We start from the raw sequence: 18,704 nt of genomic DNA, 5'->3' as shown, positions 1-18,704 counted from the left end.
AGCAGATGGGTTTGGGCTTTTGTGTGTGTTCAGAAGAGCTCAGAAATGTTGAGCTTTGGAAGGACAACTTCCATAGCATTTTAGAATGACACGTGGAGATTAGCCCCCAAAATGTCATTAAAAAGCAGCACACAAGACTAAAAAAAAATGAAATCCACCATACATGCACATTCCCACAAATATCAGCCCTTGCTTACATATATAAATTCTTTTAAAAAGATCAAGCGGAACCCCAAACAGTATCTGAGGATAGGTTGCTGAATTTTTTATAAGCCATTAACTATCTCCTTATCAACTCTCAATAAATCCTTCTACTTCTACCCTTCACCCAGTGATGTTTTCCCTCTCCCTCCTTGCCTGTCTCCCTACTTCTGAGCTGCTTTTCACACGCAAACACAACAAAACACTTGAAAACAACCCTTTTGGCTACTGTGGCTCTCCTGTCTTCTTTCCCAGGGTTATGTTTCTATAGTTTTTATGCACAGCTGTGGATATAGTATCAGACTACGGGAGCTGACAGTGTCTACATGCCTAACTGTCTCATTCTAGCAGTGGTAAGAGAAATAGAAGGAAAGTCACAGTGGAAAAAAAAAAAACCCCACCTGCAGGGGCATAGAGTATTTTACCCTGTTTTATCGTCATTACCAAATTCTGTTTTCGCGTGCGCATTTATATGCATGTGGAAATAAGAGCCGCCTACGTAAGAGACTCTGTGTTTCACAAATCAGAGTTCTATTGTTTTCAGAGGACAGTGAAACAGTGACAGATTGGCATTTGGGCACTTGAAGTAAATCTCAAGCTTCATCTTAGTTTGCATTTACAGTCAAGTAAAGAGACCTACGCCATCAAAAAAAAAAAAAGAAAAGAAAGTGCCAGCAGTGTAAAATGACCATCAACAGTGACATGCCTCGGATTGGCTATCCCATGGGCTTCAGGCAGTTGTGCTGATACAAGCAGGAGTTTTTCCTCTTTCATCTCTGAAGACATTTGAGTGAAAAGCGAATGGTATATATTGAAGAGGCATTGTTTGTTGACTCTCGCAGAATGGGTGTTCCATGGGACAGAGATAAACAAGGCTGGGCAAAATCTGTCTCACATACGGCTTCCCCTTTAGAGGAGGAGGTCCTTGCATTCCTTAGATCAAAGCCTAAGAAAGTCTGAAAGCTCTAATCTCTGGGACAATCTGTCCCGTCTTGGCAGCTTCAGCCCTGCACTGAAGACTCAACTCACACCAGTGCCAGGCTCTCTTCTCTATAGAAACCCTGTAGTTTGCACTTTTCAAACCTGTGGACAGACCAGCCATCTGATCATCAGAAGCCATTATGTATTCAAATGGAAAACACTTTCCTAAGGGGGCACTAAGAGAGTTAGAGTAAGATTCCCCTTTAGAAGGAATACTCGATATCTGTAAACCATCACATGCAGACGCAGCCCACTCGCAGGCCATATTTAATGAAACTCCCCACTGGGAAAGAATGGCCATGCCAGCCCCTGTTACATATCCAGCAGACAGCATTTACTTATTTATCTGATGTGCAATTAGGGGGGAGTTATGTACACTCCAATGCACAATCAGGAGCACTATGGGGTCCCCTCTGAGGCATTAGGAGAGGGAATCAGAGTAAATGGCCTGTCCCCAAGCAGCCAGCGTGACTTCCTGTGATCCTTGAGAGTGTTTCGGAAGCAGGGGCGTGGGCTCTGGGGATTGATGCATTACTGTACCCTCCCCAGATTAGTAAAGATTTTTGAACTTACAAGATGATGAGACGGGAAGGGAAAATAATATTTACAGGAAATATTCCATTAACTGTGAGCCGGCTCCCCGCGGCACTGCCCTGCTGAATTATTCAATGTGATAAGCGCTCAGTTAAGTGCACTGCTGACTGATTTTTCAGCTTCTGTTTGGATGTACTTGACTCATTTTCTAGAGCTCTGTGGCTTGGCTGGCCCCGAGCAGGCACCTCCCTCACGCCAGCATCTACATTCCCCTTGGCGACCACACCTGTGCACTTCTAGAAGGACAGCACCACTGAATACCTGGGCATTCTGAGCATTTTGTAGCCCTCACTCATTCAGTGTGGGATCAAAGGGCCTTCTTGGTTTGCCTCTTGTCAGTCCTTCAGATCTCACTGCAGAACCAAGTGGATCTGGGGGGCTCCAAGCCTGTGAGACACAGGCCCTGCCATGGGTCACGGTAGGGGCAGCTCAAAGCTGAGGACCAGGCCCACCAGAGGGAGCTGGGAGAATAGGAAGTTACCAGAATTTGCTATTTTTAAATAACTCAACAGGGCCGGCTCATGGCTCACTTGGGAGAGTGTGGTGCTGATAACACCAAGGCCACGGTTTCGAATCCCTCTGTAGGGATGGCCGGTTAGCTCACTTGGGAGAGCGTGGTGCTATCACCAAGTCAAGGGTTAAGATCCTCTTACCGGTCATCTTTTAAAAAAAAATTAAAATAAAATAAAATAAATAAATAAAATAACTCTACAAGAAAATTTAAAAAGGAAAAAAGCAATTATATCCTAAGAAAATTGAGATCCCATTCTCAAAGCATCGGTCTTAGACATCCCCCTTCTCAAATCAACAGTATTAGACATGGCTGAGTTATCTTCATTTGGAAGAGAAGACCCAGTGTCTCCTCCCATACAAGAATTGTAACCTTGAAAGCCCTGAGCTAGCGCTTAGAACTTCAGTAGAGGGTGTTGCATATGAAAACCTATCCAACGAAATGGCTCTTCTACGAGTATTACTGGGGGAAGTCAGACTTACAGTAAGTCTTGAAGGGAACTCACTTGAGTTTGCCTCTGATAACAATTCAGAGACAAGATCACAGCTCCAGAAGCCAGGAGACCAGCATATCTGTTCTGTGCAGGCCATAATTACTGCACACTCGACCCTGGGTGGGCACATCCCTCAACCTCACCAAGGCCAGCTGCTCTTCTCCCAACATTGGTTGCTGTAACTATTGAATGAACGCTTAAAAAAAAAAAAAAAAGTACTGTAAAGCACTAAGCAAATTTAAGGCATTACCAGTTACAGACAACACTTTCTAAAGCACCTTCCATTTTCCTAGACTTTGTAGTTCACTGAACTTTTGGAGTTGTTGGTGAGGATGCGTGGCTCTTCCTGCCTGGCAGTTCATTCACTTGTTTAATGAATGTTGTCCCAGTGCCTGTTGGGTGCCAGGTTCTGCAGGCACTGCAGTGAGCAAGAGAGATAAGGTCCCTGCCCCCACAGAGCATACAGTCTAGTGGGGAAGGCTGTCAAATGATAACATTAAATAAATCTGTAATGTATACTGTCAGAGTATTGAATTCTATGAAGACAATAAATCAGATATGGAAGAGTGGGAGGCCTGGTGGGTGGTCAGCAGTGGTCTCTCTAAGCAGGGACGTTTAAGTGACTCTACTTCTAAGAGTGTTGCACATCAGATTCCTGGGGAAGCAATCCAGGGTGGATTCACATGCAGGGCTTATTGGGGGGTGCTCTGGGATAAACACCAAAGGGGAAAGGGGAAGAAGTGGGACCAGGGAGAGAGAGAAGCTGAGCTCTGACACAGTCCCAACATGGCATCACTCAACGTGGAACAAAGCTCTGAAGCTGGAATGACCCTCAGGGCCATCGCCATCGCCATTGAGGCTGATGGCCTTGTCCGCCAGCATCAACCAGTCTTAGATGCCATGCCGACAACCCCCAGGGAGGGAGTTATCACCTTGGGCAAGGTGACTTTCTCCAGTTGAGAGAGATTCTGGGGAAGAGAATAAGTCCTTCAATCCTGAAGGGGGAGGCTGCTCAGTTCTGCACAGGAGCTTCTACTGCAATGGTTCTCAAAGTGTGGTCCTTGGACCCGAAGCTTTCACATCACCTGTGAACATGTCAGGTAGGGTCTCCACCTGAGACTTACAGACTCAGAAACTCTAAGGATGGGACTCGGCAGTCTGTTTCCACAAGCCCTCGGGGTGATTTGGACACCCACCATGAAGTCTAGGGACCACTGCTCTGCATTACAGGCAGTTAACAAGGAACTTTCTATGTGAGCCTACTTTGCTGTTTTTGTGGTTGTGAAGATATTTTAATCTGAGTTAAAATAGAATTTCTTCCTAGATCAGTTACATCTTTTTTATTTAAAAAAAAAAAAAAAAAAAAAAAGATGATTGGCAAACCAGTAACCTCCATATCCACTCAAAGGCCCAAACTAGATCTCAACCAAAGACGAATTTTGGTGCCATTAACTCACTGCCAATATATTCAGCAAAAAGTCATGATACACAACCTATTTAAGCTCTCTGTGCCTCTTTTGATGAAATGGAGACTGTAAGACATAGGATGGATGCAGTCTTGTTTTCTCCACCTTGAATAAGTTTACTTCTCAAAGAGTTTCCGTTCCCCAAGATAAAAAAAAAAAAAAAAAAAAAAAGGCTCTGTTGCCCTTGACATAGCAAATATCGTTACAGTCTCTTTTATACTGAACATGAGAGGCGGAATCGCCACAAAGAGCAAACAACGTCTCTTTGTTAGGAGGATTAATTTTTTTCTTGGTCATTGGATCTGGGAACCCAGGGTTGTTTAGTTCCCATGGATTCCCGTGGAGGCCATTCTGAGCCTGGTCCTGAGGAAGCCACACTTCCAGGGAACCTGCTAGTATTGCTGCTATAATCTTGTTGAAGCTCGAGCTGTTGTCAGACTGTCACCTTTGAGGAAGGTTGATCTGTCTGTCAGTAGAAAAAAAAGCATTGCCCCATCCAGCTGTAAAATTTTTAGAGAGAAGCTATCATGAGAGGGTAATTTCTCTGCAAAGGTACAGGAGGAGAGGAATACAATTATCCCCTAAAGAGATGCAGGTTCAAATCTTTCCCAGGATGACATACTTGGAGGCACCTCTTGGAAGGGTTACTCTCAAGCTCTGAAGATCCCTCCAAATGATCCCTGGGGTCAGTCTCCAGGCCTGACATACCCTTATGTCATGGGGTGTTATGTACATGCCCCCACCTCATGCATCCTCAAGCATTATATTCTTAGCAGTGGCAAGGGATCCATCCTGGTGGTCAAGACACCTCGGTTCTAACTCCAACCCTGCAAAATGGGTCACTTTTCTGGGCCTTGGTTTCGTCCTCCACTAGGTGGTTGATATAGACAATCAGGAATCCTTAGGTTGAGGGAATCTTGAAACTAGAAACAGGAAGAGGAATGAAATAAAGGGCAATTTCATTTTAAGGCCAGAGAGGGGTAGTGAACACAAGGAGGAATGAAAAGCAACATTTCCCAGAAAAAAAGCGGTAGAAGAGGAAATGCCGGTTTCTGAGTAGGTAGTCCTTTTTCTATCTCTGACTGTTCTGCAGCCGAGCCAAAGCTAGATCTGATTAAATGACCCAAACTAGTTTTTGTCCCCCAGCTGATGTGTCTTTTGTGGTATGTCTCGCAGGACTCCTCTGCTTCCCACACCAATGCATGGTCTCCTCAGACGTGTTGTCCTCCCTGTCCCTGAACAGGCACACGTACCATCACTAAGAAAGGTCACATAAAAAGCCACGTTGATTGTGTGTATAGTAGGGGTCAAACACAACACTAGGTATTTGTAACATGCAAATAAACACCCAGCCAGACAGCGCAGCAGCCCGCTTGAGACTGACTAGCTTCTGAATAACTCTGCAGACACAGACTCCCACTACTCAAGGAGCCCTGTTGACCTTGGATGCAATTTCAAGAAGCAAATCAAAACCAAATGCTATCGTTGGATCCCAAGCCACGGCAGAAGAGCCCCACTCCAAAAGAGCCGTGAACCAGTAGTAACTTATGAACAGATTTGGGCTTTCTGGCTTAAAAAGCAAAGATTTTGCTAGTATAACGAGAACATTGACCACATGGGACTCAACAGGCAAATCTCTTTTATTTCACACTGTTCCTTTTGGTGTGTTCTTTCCTTGTCCCACGATCAAAACACAAGTGGGCCCCTGACTTTTCTGATCACTCTCAGGTAATACAAACTCACACGGTCACTTTAAATAACAAAATAAGCTTTTATTAAAAAATTAGAGTGTCTAGTCCTTCATGACAATCAAAGGTCCAAACTTGTTGTGAAGTTAAATCTCTCCTCTTCCACTGGTCTCCATTTCTCCTTCAGTTCATCTGACTTCAAGGGACACCTGTCAAGCCCTCTCGGAGATCTTAGTGAATGCTCTCTTCCTGGGTTTGAAGGAAACAGTAGGCATCTTACACCTTCCCCATCTGGGTAGGAGAGAGCTCAGTACATCTCTTTTCCAAGGATGTCTCCTCTAAAAATGCTCTCTCAGTTTCTACCTTCCTAAACATTTTATATACCCCAATTGTGGGTGAAGGGTTTCAGAATCATCTAACCATAACATTTTTTTTAATTGTGATAAAATTCACATAGCATAAAATTTACCATTTCAACCACTTTTCAGTGTACAGTTCAATAGTATTAAGTGTATTCACCTTGTTATCTCCAGAACTGTTCATTCTGCAAAACTGAAACTCTGTATCCATTAAGCAAGAAGTCTCCATTTCCTCTGCCAGCAGCCACTGGCCACCACCGCTCTACTTTCTGTTTCCATGAGTGTCACTACTCGAGATACATTATACAAGGGAAATCGAAGTATTTGCCTTTCTGTGACCATAGGGTTTTAATATCCAAACCAGGACTTTAGAGAGTAAGAAAGGGCACTGGTTAGTAAGTTTGCCATGATTTTAGACAAACCAGAGCTGTCACAGGCAAAGGCACATATTGACCTATCTAACCAGCATGGGGACCTTTCTAATCAGAATGGTGACCTATTAAAACAGTTCTCGGCCTCTTATTTTTGCTTGTTATACCAGATGATCTGCTCACAACTCTCTTTAGTGATATTTCTCATCTTAAAGTCTCAGCCAGGACTATCCTACAGCTCTAGTTAAGCAATAAAGAAGTTATCCACAGACGGCATAATTCATGACAGACCTGCATGGGGTCAATGATTGGGGAGACTCCAAAGAACCTTGGCCAATGAAATAGTAGACTGGCCAGGTACTCAGTTCTTTCTCTCTAACATTTCCAACAAGTGTTTCTAGTGGCTACATGGGGTCCTGCAAGTCTCTTTGCCAATCCTAATAGTCATTCTGGAAGGTGTAGACAGGCACATAATGTAGTCCATGGGGTCTCTACACCCTTGGAGAGTGCTCTGCCTCTTTATAATGGCTCTTCCTGTTCTGGCCTTTTAATGGGAGAGCAAAGAGCCAGAGGGGCTCTGGACTCCAGTCTCTCCAGGTATTTATGTTTGACTGGAAACCGAACCCCAGCCTCACCTTTAGTAATCATTAGAAGTCACAGCTGAGTGAATTTCCTCTGAGCGTGTGTGTGTGTGTGTGTGTGTGTGCGCATGTATATTTCTTAATACGTGAGTGACTTTATATTTGGGGTTTGAAAAAGCATTTAAAAAGTTGGTCACCGGCCAGATTTCTCACTAGTTGAGTCTGTGGCAGTTTGCTTGGTCACATACCAGCAGAGGTCCCTCCTTTTCTGCTTACGTTTGTTCTTGGAACCTAGGATCCTCTGACTTACTGTACTATGTAGTTTTATTTATTAATTTATTTATTTATTTATTTATTTATTTATTTATGATTTGCCTCTCCCCTCATAAGAATGTGCAGGGCAGTTTTATTCACTACTGTATTCTCAATGCCTAGAATGGTGCCTGACACATGGCAGACACCCAACAAATAGTTCTGGAATGAATAAAAGTTGTCAGTACTACTAAAAGTTCGTGGAAAAACAGAATTAAAAGATAATACAAATTTTTCCATGAATTTTTTTGAAGTACCCTTGTAGCTTGTTGTGACCCACTGCAAATTTGGAAGACATCTCCATGTGTATGTGTATAGTGGCTCAAAAATTTAAGTATAAATAGTATAACTCACGTAAGGAAGAGTTTGAGAGAGCTCTGCATACAGAGGGAGATATTTGTAAGGGAGAAGAAGGGAGGGGGGAGGAACTATAGCTTTTTACAGCTTTGATTTGTTGATGAAAAAATGAAAAGCATAAAAATGTGCTCCCCTCTGGGCTCTCTCTTGACTTTACTTTTTGTCTGTTGGACCAAAGGGAACCTAAGAGCTAATAGTAACTATATATCAAGAACGAATTGCTGGAGTACTGCAGACCGTTGAACGATTCTGGCTTATCCGAACTCCTTTTTTTTTTTTCTTTTTTTTTGCTAGTAGCAGGAAGTGTTAGGTTGGAAAACCCTGCTTGTTGAATCCTAGTAACCCTCGCTTTGTCTTGGGAGTTCTTAACAGATGGTTTCTGCTGAACTATGCAATACTTAGGGAACTCTGTGAGGTTTTGTTTTTCTTAATGAGCATGAGTCAAAGGGGGAAATCCAGGCTGAATTGAGGATGTAAACCTGTTTAACACCAAACCCTAGCACAGTCAGAACGTGTTGTGAACGTGTTGTACCCAACTCCACCCACCACCCTGGCCTCAGAATCAGCGCCTGCAGGTTGAGGTAGAGAGCACCACAGGAGGGGTCCGACCTGCCCCGGGTCACTCCTAACAGAGAGCCTCAAGCAAACTGAGGCAGTGTCTAGGCAAAATGAGTTGTGAAGATTTGCTCCAGGTTGGGACTAGGATTGCAGTTTGAGACCACAAGCTCCTGGGACTGTGGACCTCTCCAGTTTACTTTGGAATCGAGCCTAGCTCAGACTGAGCCAGCAAAAAAAAAAGAAAGGCTGTGGTTTCTTGGTGACAGCTCTGCCATTCTCCCTCCTTGCGCTGGCCCTACCTGCCTGTTGCCATTTCCTAGCAGTTTAGAAATGTATTTTTAACAAGATGTCTGGGATCAACCCTTGGAGGCTCCTCATATCATGAAAGTTGCCTAAATTTGAGCAGACACATGTGTGATCTTGAGAAAGTGACTTAACCTCTCTGAACTTCAGTTGCCATAATACCTACCTCATAAAGCTCTTCATTCATTCTTTCATTCATTCACTCAACAATTCCTGAGTGCCTAGTAGCCCCCAGGCATTGTGCTAGGAGCCAGGAAAATACATTCAAGTAGCCTAAGTCTGGTGGAGAAGACATTTGAGTAAAAAAAGACAATTACAACACAAGATGATAATTGCTCTGGTGGAGGTACATTTACACATATCTGGAAGAACTAACCCAGACTGGGGCTGGGAAGTTTGTGGAGTTGGGGACAGCCCTAGTGAAAGAAAGTGGTTTAGGGCAGGCTGCTGAGTAGAAGTCTCTGCTTCTTCCTCTATTCCTACCCCTTCTCCCCAAAATTCGCAGTTCCCCAAATTGGACTGCCCACTTCAGAATTCCTCTAGGTTTGAGAAAAGCAAAGCTTTCAGTAGGACCCGCCCTCCTGGACCAACAGAGATTCTAGACTTCAAGTCTTCACCTCTAGAAAATATCTCCTCCCCTCTTCTTTCTGGGAAGGAAATCTTGTGGGGCAGATGCAGAATTACTCTAGCCAGGGGCTCCATAGAGAGAAATCATCACAGTCAGCTAGTGCCCCAGCTGCAGAGATGGTGGCCCAAGCCCGGCTGCCTACACGCCTCAGGTCAAGCTGGGAGGGTCAGACCCTCCAGCAGCAAGTCCAGGCTGGAGTGGGACAAGCCCCCCCGTCTCCCCTCCACTGACTGCAGCCACACTGCAGAGCAGCCGACAACACCACAAGTGTCCTCCCAGCTGCAGCTTGACTTGAAAAGCAAGCCACAGACCCCTGGCCCAGTGCCTGCTTGCCTGCCTCGCTCCCTGGCACGCTTTCCAACCAGGAGGACCTGGAGCTCACACCTGAAGCCTCCGCAGCAGGCAGTCCACCCCCTCCTGGTGCCCACCGAAACCAAGGTCTTCCAGACAGCAGCACTGGGAGCTCAGCCCTCCCTGGCAAGGATGAGCCAACCTGGAAGCACCAGGAGTTTTGAAATACAAACAAGCTGCTGTTACATAGTTAGTTACTCCCAAAGAGCTTTTGCTTTTTTTTTTTTTTTTTTTACTTTGCTCCACACAGATAACATGAGGATAGAGTATTGCCATTTTATCTTTTTTCTAAGCTTGATAAATCAGGGTTTAGTTCTGAGTGTATTCCTGTGTTTCCCAGTGGAATCGGTTTCCAACCCATTCTCTCTCATCCTATTTGTCTTCCATGGAGTCAGACAACCTCTACAAAGAAGATCAGGATGCTTCTGTACGCCACACCTCAGGACAGAGAACTGACAACTGCCAGCCCAAAATAGAAAAATACAGGGTTTCCCCCAAAGTCTGCCTTCCAAAGTAGTCAAAACCTACTTCAAAAAAATTCAGCAATCCAAAAAGCGATGTCTTTGCCAAAGTAGGTGAGATGGCCTCGTTTGAAACATCCCACTGAAGTAAGTCATAGCAGGTATCGTTAGCCTTGACGTTTTCTACAGGAAAGACTGGAGCACAGAGAGGTGAAGCCACACGTCACTGGGTCACACTGCTCGTTGTTAGAAAAACCAAAGCTAGACCCAGATATTGGGGATCACTCGGCAGCTTCTGCCATTCAAACACTAACCCTCATGGATCCCCCAGAGGCAGACTCTGAGGAGGGAAGAAATTACATCAGGAGGCAGAGGGTGAGAAAGGAAAAACACTTCCAGCTTTCAGCTTCTCTTGAAAGTATTTACATTTGCCAAAGCTTTCTGGTAAAATCTTTCGGCAAGAAAGGCCAAAGTACACACAGGAAAATAATGTAGAGAGAGAGACCCTCTAGGGAAAAGAATAAAAGGAAATTGAGTCCAATGGGAAAAAATAAAACCGCCTGCTTCTCTGTAGGCTTGTTAAGTACTAGTTAACGTCCTTCTCTTTTCCCCTAGTAGTGACTTTTAAGCCAAAGGAAGCTAAAAGGTTTTTGATGGGTTAAAAAGAGGCCATCCATTAAAGGGTCAAGGGCTGGTGCTCTGGGCATCTATCACTGAATTAACCAAATCAATTTAGAGCTCGTGTTGTCTGACAGTGAGGAGGACAACTGGCCGGAGGAACATCTGGATTCCATTAGGTCTGGCTGCAGAGAAAAATTAGCCATTGTTTCTCTTGCTGGGTATGGGGCCATCTCTGGAGAAAATAGGTGCCAGGGAACCCTCTTCCAATGGGAGACACACTCAGACCCATTTGGAAAGCTAGTGATCTTTGATCATAGTTTACACATTTTGGAGGGCCTGATTTGGTTCCTGTTATAGTCCATTCTGCTCTGCATAAGACTGAGTCATATTACAATAGGATACGTTCTCTTCAGGGTGAATGTTTTGAGATCTGAAGTCGTAGCAGGAAAATGGTCAAAACTGACTCTGGTCAAAATTGCAGTAGACAGGAGAATTAGCTGGATAAAGCTAGGAACGAAGGAGCCCAAAGAGAAGACAGCAAACTCCAGCGCAAGTGGATTGAACGGGAGCCCTGGATTAGGCTTATGCTTGTGCTGTAAAAAATCAAATTTAACAGAACATTTTTTTTAAATGCCCATGGCACCATATTAGTCGTCTTTCAAAGAAAATTACAAAAACCTGTTTTTTGGGCTGATATATGTTCAAAGTATTCAGAACTTTTATTTGTAATATGAAGAATAATACTGGCAAGTAAGGAATGCAGGAGAACAGACATAATCGTGGCTGGTATTGATTGCGTGCTGACTAGGTACCGGCCCTATTTTAAGCACCTTGTATGTATTAATTCATGAATACAGTAGCCTATGAGAAAAGTGTTATTAGTAGTATTATCTCAAAGATGAATAAACTAAGAAATAAATTGCCAAGGATACACAGCCAGTAAGTGGCAGGCAGTATGACTTTGAAAACCATGCTTTTAATCAGTACTATTCTGTATTGTTTCTCATAAGTAGGAAATGTTTAAAACAAACTACTCTATTTTTAAATTCCAAAGAGTTGCAGTGTGACATTCTCTGGATTTATAATGTTGACCTTCAACCCATGCAGAGAATGTAAGAATGCCCACACACCCCTTCGTTTTAGAGACAAGGAAGCTAAGATGTAAAAGGCTTTGTAAAGTCCTCAGCTAGAACTGAGGACTCTTGACCTCCAAGCCAGGATTCTTGCTGCTAAAAATGTTCTGAACTGACAAAATCATGAATGACCAACAGCCACAAATATTATTTGAGACAAAAGCCTGAGGCTTATCTTAATAAGGCAGCCCAGTACCTCTATAGGGTCTTAAAAGCCTGGTACAGAAATCAGAGATAATGTAAAACTCCATCATGGTGCTAATTACTACAGCACAGACACAGGCCACTTTGTGTATGTCTTGTCTTGCCAGCTGGATTGCAAACTCCTTATAAACATAAGCATGTTAGGCATCGTGTCCTTCCTCTTGCCTGTTAGCTTAGATCAGTACAAAGTAGACACCCACTGTGCGCATGGTTGGAAAAGGAATGGGGATTAAATGTTGCCCAAAACCCAAGAGGCATGCTTCTCTCTTCTTACGCATGAAGTAAAATATATTGAAAGCCTATGGAACCGATATAAAGAAAACCTCTGACATATGGTTTCGACCCAATAAAAACATACTCCTGCCTCTGTTGTTCCCTGGAGCTCGTGCCACAATAGCAGAACCTTACCAGGCACACCTGATAAAGCCCTCTGAGAGCACAGACTTGAAGTTTTCTGTGGCGCTTTCACATTTTAAATTCCATCCAGTTCGAGTGCGGCAACTCCCTTCTTTTGTCCTGTAGCCCTCAAGATGCGTAGCAATTCATTTTTATTTGCCAAAGGTATAAACACACCTAGAGATTTGTGACAGTCTGCTTCTAAAAAGTGAACAGAGCAGAAATGAGACAAGGAAGTGAGTTTTTTAGTTTGTATGTTTCATTCTGAGCTCAGAGGTTATTTCTGTCCAGGAGTCTAATTCTTATTAGAAAACTTGCTTGTGTTTGGAAAGCATACAGCATTGTTCAGACTGCCAAAAACCCGACCACTTGAAGAAGTGATGAGTTACTTAATCAGAAGCTTGAAATGATTTTATTCTCATTCATCATCAGAGCTTCATCATGTGTTAGGAAGAGCTCAGGATCTGAAGTCACAAGATGTGGGTCCTGAATCAATTACCTTAACCTCGTCCGTCCCTTCACTTCTCTCCACTGGGGTTGCTTTATCTGTGAAAGGAGGAGGTAGACCAGATGGCTGCTGTGATTCTCTATAATGGCCCCTCTGGACAAAGCAGGAAGTTACTCATATGGAGGTCATTAAGAGGCTTGGTGACTCAACCTCAGGGACAGGAGGAAGACAAAGCTCCCTGAAGTCATACTCAAGAATCAGCACCACTAGACTGAGCTTCCTGTCAAGACTTTATTCCCTCATCATCTTGAGAACTCACCCACCTCTCCACATGCTATCTGAGCACTCAATAAATGCTGGCTGGGGAGGAATCCCATGTCCCAACCTTCAGCCATGCACAGGATGTGGGAGTCCAGCAGACCAGCTAATAGGAACCAGTACCAGGTCCCTGCTCATTAAGCATTTATAGGGTACCCTGGTGCACTCAGAGCTCAAAGGCGGTATTTATAAGCCATTGGTTTGCTCTCCGTGGATAAACATTTCCCATCTCCTATTTTATACCTGAGGACATTGAGATGCAGAAAGGGAAAGTGGAGGGCCTGTGATCACATTGCAAATCACAGCAGATCTAGGTCAGAAACTAAAAATCTACATCTGGTACCAGTCAGAGTCCCAACAATGGTGACAAACACTGTCTCCATGAAACCATTTCCCGATGGTTTCTCTTAAATTTTTATTTTCTGTGCAAGACCAAACCATTCGGGTTGTTCTTAATCATGGTTACGGTTGTTTTTTAGTCTTGAATGGAAAGTGACTGAAGACGCATTGCAGTGTCTTAGAAAACTAGAGGAAGCCAAGTCTCTAAGAAAAGAAAGAAGTTATCGTTTATAGTATAAAAGGAAAACAACAGCCATCATGTAGAATCAAAAAGATTTGGTTTTAGACTTCCTACTTACAGTCACATCATTTCTCATTTGTAAAAATTATTCCACTTGTAAAGTTAACCACCCATTAGTGAGTAAGAGCTGTTCCCACTAATTGGGGGACTCATGGGGAAAGCAACATAGTTAGAGGTTAGAGTAATGGACCAGGTGCCCTTGACTTCTATTTCTGGTTCCTTCACTGACTTGCTGTGTGGCCTCAGGCAGTTTCCCCTAATTTTGCTGGACCTCGTTTTCCCCAAGAAGAAAATATCCCTCTCAGTCTTCTTAGGGGATGCTAAATGATCAAAGAAACAATGTTTGCAGAGCTTTTTAAAGATTCCTAAATGAAGTGCATGAGAAGGGCCTTGCTTTAATAGGTATTAATTAATAAATTCTTTGGTTATTGATAGAACTACGTATTTTAGCTTTTAATTAGCTCCTTGGGCATAAAGGGCCATGGGAGTTGTGCAAAATCCGAAGGGAACTAGCCCAGTCCTAATGATGATCATCATGCGTGTCTGATGTGGCTTTATGTGGAGTCACAAAGTGCGTAGACGTCTTTACATGGTGGCAGGGTTATGATGGCTGCCTGGTAGCTAGACCGAGCCTAGAAGGCTCCCCTGATGTGGCACAGACAATTGGGCTGCTCGAAACCAGCCAGTTAGAGCCCACCTTACGCCATTTACCAGGGGGAGGCAAGGTCCAGTGTCTTGTTTGTTTATTGCCTGTTGTTTTTCACCTGTCGGCCTCAGAACCGCATGTGTAGCAGGAAGGCCTCTAAGCTGTAGGGCACAGGGACCCATAGACAGAAACTCCCCAGACCCTCATGAAGAGTACCAGGCCTTTACAGCAAGTGACAACCAGCCCTGGAGGCCACCAGCAGCTGCCCCCGCCCTCTCTGTGCCCACCACCGTCATACTCCTACTCACCAGTGTGCCCAGCTCCCCAGCCCCCCAACTCCTCTCTCCCCTAAGTGAGGAGGAAAGGATCAGGCCAATGTTTTTACATACACACCTCCTCTGCAGATCCTGGGACCCTTCTAATGTCCCAGTGCAAAAGTCCAATCCTGAAAAACTAACTACCCATTCGTTCACCTTACTCCCACCCTCCCTTCCCAGTATTTCATTTGCAAAACAAAACAAAAAAATTCATGCTTAAAGCAGACATTGAAGGGGATCCATCATTCTGCACCCTGTTACAAAAATTCCCACACACCGTGTGCATCATCCGAGAAATACGCCTGGGAGCCAGGACTCCAGGGTTCACCGCCAAGAGCAGAAGCAGCAGGCAGCAGCCTTCCCACGGGCTGCTACAGTGGCCGTGGCTGAGGGGCCCACAGCACAGTCCAGATGGTTTCGTTTGGGTCGTTTGGCAGCCGCAAGGCTCTCCACACCAAGCAACACCAGGGAGCACTTAAAGCAAAGGCTTGGTTTGTGTTTTATTTTGCAAGGAGTGGAGAAGGGATGAGTTGCCAGGGAATGAGTACCTCTCAGCATTCTGCTCTGGGGTTCCGCATCAGTCAGGGTTTTCTCAGGCATGCTCACACCAGGTTTAGCTTTCTTTCTTCCTCCTGGAGGGCTAGAGCATCCATCCTCTCTGGGCCTGCCTTTCAGACCCAGGGTGGGCAAATTATCCCACATGATGCTGAGCCCACACAGAGCCTGCCAGCACCAGCAGGACCAGAGACCGGGGCCAACTACATAATGTGCAGGGCCCAGTGCAAAATGGAGATGCAGGGCCCCTTTATCAAAACTCACTAAGAATTTCAAGATGAAACAGCAGAGCAGTAAACCAAGCCCAGAGCTCTGCTGAGCAAGGGGCCCTCAGGTCCATGAAGGTGGTTCTGTTCGAGGCCCCACTTTGCCTGACCAAAATAGGTGCAGAACTTAGCTGAGGGACCCCTGCAGGGTCCAGCCATCTACCACCCACATCCTTTTCTTCTGAGAAAAGGGGAGAGAAAGGGAGGGGTGGGAGAATAATTCCTTATACTTGAAGATTTCCAACACACAAATAATCTATTTTTTAAAAAATCCCCAAAGTCAGAGCGTGAGTTAGGAAATTTAAGGAAAAAAATTATTCAGGTTGTTCTGGAGTTATTCTCTTTGAGTTGCCAGGATTTGGGAGAAGTAAGAACAGTTAGGAATCATAGTAAGATCCAAGTTCATTGAGTGCTTACTTTGTGCCAATATAGTACTAAGGATCTATTGCTAAGATCTACCTTAGAGGGGCCCTTATTGCCATTTTACAGATGCAAAAACTGAGGCTAAAGGAAAGTCTGTAACTTGTCTGAGGTCCAGCAACTTGAAAGCAGACGAACCTGAATTCAAACAGACATAGTCAGACTCCGAAGCCTGCATGCCTGACCAATTTGTTCTGTATACTGTACCAAGGTTATGAGGCCAATGTCATGGAACTGGTTAGTTCTGGTGTTTTTGAGGCTGTGGCTGAGTTCAGGTGGAATGTTTGTAAATACCTAACAGCTGGGGCCAGAGAGAATCTTTGGGTTTCATTGAGGGATTTATACCGGCAGAGCATCAGATAGGAGCATGAGGCTCGGACCTGTGTATTTGAGTAACAAAGACTTTGCTAAAGCATCAGTGAATCTGTGTCTCAGACGCAGAGCTGTCTGAGCCAGTGCGGGGCTTTGGGTCGTTTGCTTTCCTAGAAATGTCTCTCCACCTGCTTGGAATTGACCTTTAAGAGAAAGAAAAGTACAGTTTCCTTGGGCTTTGGGGTAAAATGCACTCTGAGCAGCAGACAGAAGAGTTGGCTCTACAATGAGATAATAGATGTCCTCCTTCCTGTTACTTATGCAGATAAAATAATTTTAAAATGCCAGAGAGGAGATTGTGAAGATAAAAGAATGCAGCCATTCTAGAGATGGCTTCTTTATTCCAGCTTGGTTTTACATGGGGTGGTAGGTTCACGGGCCAAGCATTGACTAGCAGTGTCCTGGTCCCAGAGGTAGATCAGATCCAGGGAAATGACCATCGCCTCTTTAAGGTGGAGAGAACAGCAGCAGGTCAGAGAGGGCAGGCGCCTCACATCTGAGGACTCAGAGTCTGGAATGAGACCCTTAAAAGCATATACGTCCACTCAGTGGGCAGAGAAAGGGGGAGCAGGAAAGAATCAGCCATTCCCAGGGGGAAAGACAAGAACGAGATTCCTGCTTTAGTCCCCTTTCAGCAAAATAAACTCAAATCCTAAATAGTAGGAAGAGGAGGCAATATCCACCAAATATGAATACAAATGTGTGTGCACATAACTTGAACCTCTTGTAACAATTCCTGAAGGGTTAAGTAACTTGCTTTTTCCTCCAGTGAAAGGAACCCTGTTGTTAGAGCAATCGGATGCTGCCCTAATTACTTCCAAACATGACAGTCAGTTTCCTCCTTAACGGGTTCACTGGTCCGAAGGAAGAACGGCCACATGGCCACCAGGGCCCCTTTTCTTCCCTTCTCGCCCCCCTCTGACCCAGCCTGGGGAGACTCCAGCTGTAGTCCAGCAGCAGAACTCTCGCTTTTCTTTGTGCAGCAGGAAGAATGAGCTCGACCGGCTCATACTGTGATCATGAGTCGCCTGCCTGCCCTGAAATCAGGTCCGGGCAGCCCCCGCCCTTCTCAGAGGCTCTTGCACATTAGTGGCAGGAAGTGGAGTCCCGACGGGAGGCTGGGAATGTGAGCGCCTTCCCATTTCAGCACTGGAGGGGGGAGCCCGCTGGCGCTGGCCGGCCCGCAGCTGGCCCTGCCGCCACCGCCTCCGAGGGCACCCGCCCCCCACCGCCTCCTCAGAGGGAAAAGCCTGAAAAGCTGGGAGCTGTCATGGGAAACGCAACAAAGGCCAACCCGAGGGGAACGACTTGAAAAGAACTTGTTCCGTTCCCTGGAAGGACCTGCAGGAAAATCCACACCCACCTTGCCTGGACTTGAACTGCAGAGAGCTGTGTGTGTGTGTGTGTGTGTGTGTGTGTGTGTGTGTGTGCACGTGTGTCTCAGGCACAGACAACTGCACAGTCCCTGCTTTGATAAGGAAACCACCAGCTGTGGAAAGTTAACCGGCAAAGAGGGGACAGCAGCCGTGAGCCAACGGCTCCTGAATTTAAACTACGTTCTTTTCTGTCCAGATATTCCAGTGGAGACAGTTGGAGAACCTGTACTTCAGGGAAAAGAAGTTTTCCGTGGAAGTTCATGACCCACGCAGGTAAGCTTGAAAAATCCTTTTCTTATGCCAGTGCTTGGCTCGCCGGCACAGGAGTTACACTGTTATGTTTGTTATCATCGTTCGTGTTCAGTTTGGGGTGTGGGGAGAGGATGGTGGGTCATGAAAAACGGAGTTCAAATCAGACAGGAAAGCTTCATTTTGTACTGCATGTGTTGATAAATGTGGTGGGTTCAAGTGTGTGTGCGTGTGTGCGTGTGTGCGTGTGTGCGTGTGTGCGTGTGTGTGTGTGTGTGTGTGTGTGTGTGTGTGTGTGTGTGAAATTAACATTTCCCTGACCTGGCCACATGTGTCACTTGCTCATGTGTTTGCAGATTTGTCTGACATGTTAGGATATTGCACAGAAGCTTTGTGCCACTTCATAACAAGCACCAAATGAAACTGGGCAGTGACCTAAGTCTCTTTAGGAAGCTTTTGCCAGAGAAGAGTCTAACAGATCCCTTGTCAGAGCTTCTAAGAGTGTTTCAGACAGGACAGCCGATACCGAAAGGAATCTATCACCCAAGCAGTGGGCTCAAATGTTTTATTCCTAGAGCTGTAATCTTA

General features: G+C 45.1%; 1 protein-coding gene across 3 annotated transcripts in view; it reads left to right on the top strand.

The window, feature by feature from the left end:
• The window catches only part of FRMD4A (FERM domain containing 4A), a 204,342-nt gene that overhangs the window by 133,616 nt on the left and 52,022 nt on the right, over window positions 1–18,704 (top strand). For all 3 annotated transcript variants that reach the window (XM_063099750.1, XM_063099752.1, XM_063099749.1), the window contains exon 12: window positions 18,064–18,140. In XM_063099750.1, the coding sequence (XP_062955820.1) occupies window positions 18,064–18,140 (77 nt within the window). The remainder of the gene's footprint in view (window positions 1–18,063; window positions 18,141–18,704) is intronic.

The sequence above is a fragment of the Cynocephalus volans genome, chromosome 6, assembly GCF_027409185.1.
Source record: "Cynocephalus volans isolate mCynVol1 chromosome 6, mCynVol1.pri, whole genome shotgun sequence".
Taxonomy (NCBI): domain Eukaryota; kingdom Metazoa; phylum Chordata; class Mammalia; order Dermoptera; family Cynocephalidae; genus Cynocephalus; species Cynocephalus volans.
This window is presented reverse-complemented; position numbering and strand designations above follow the sequence as displayed.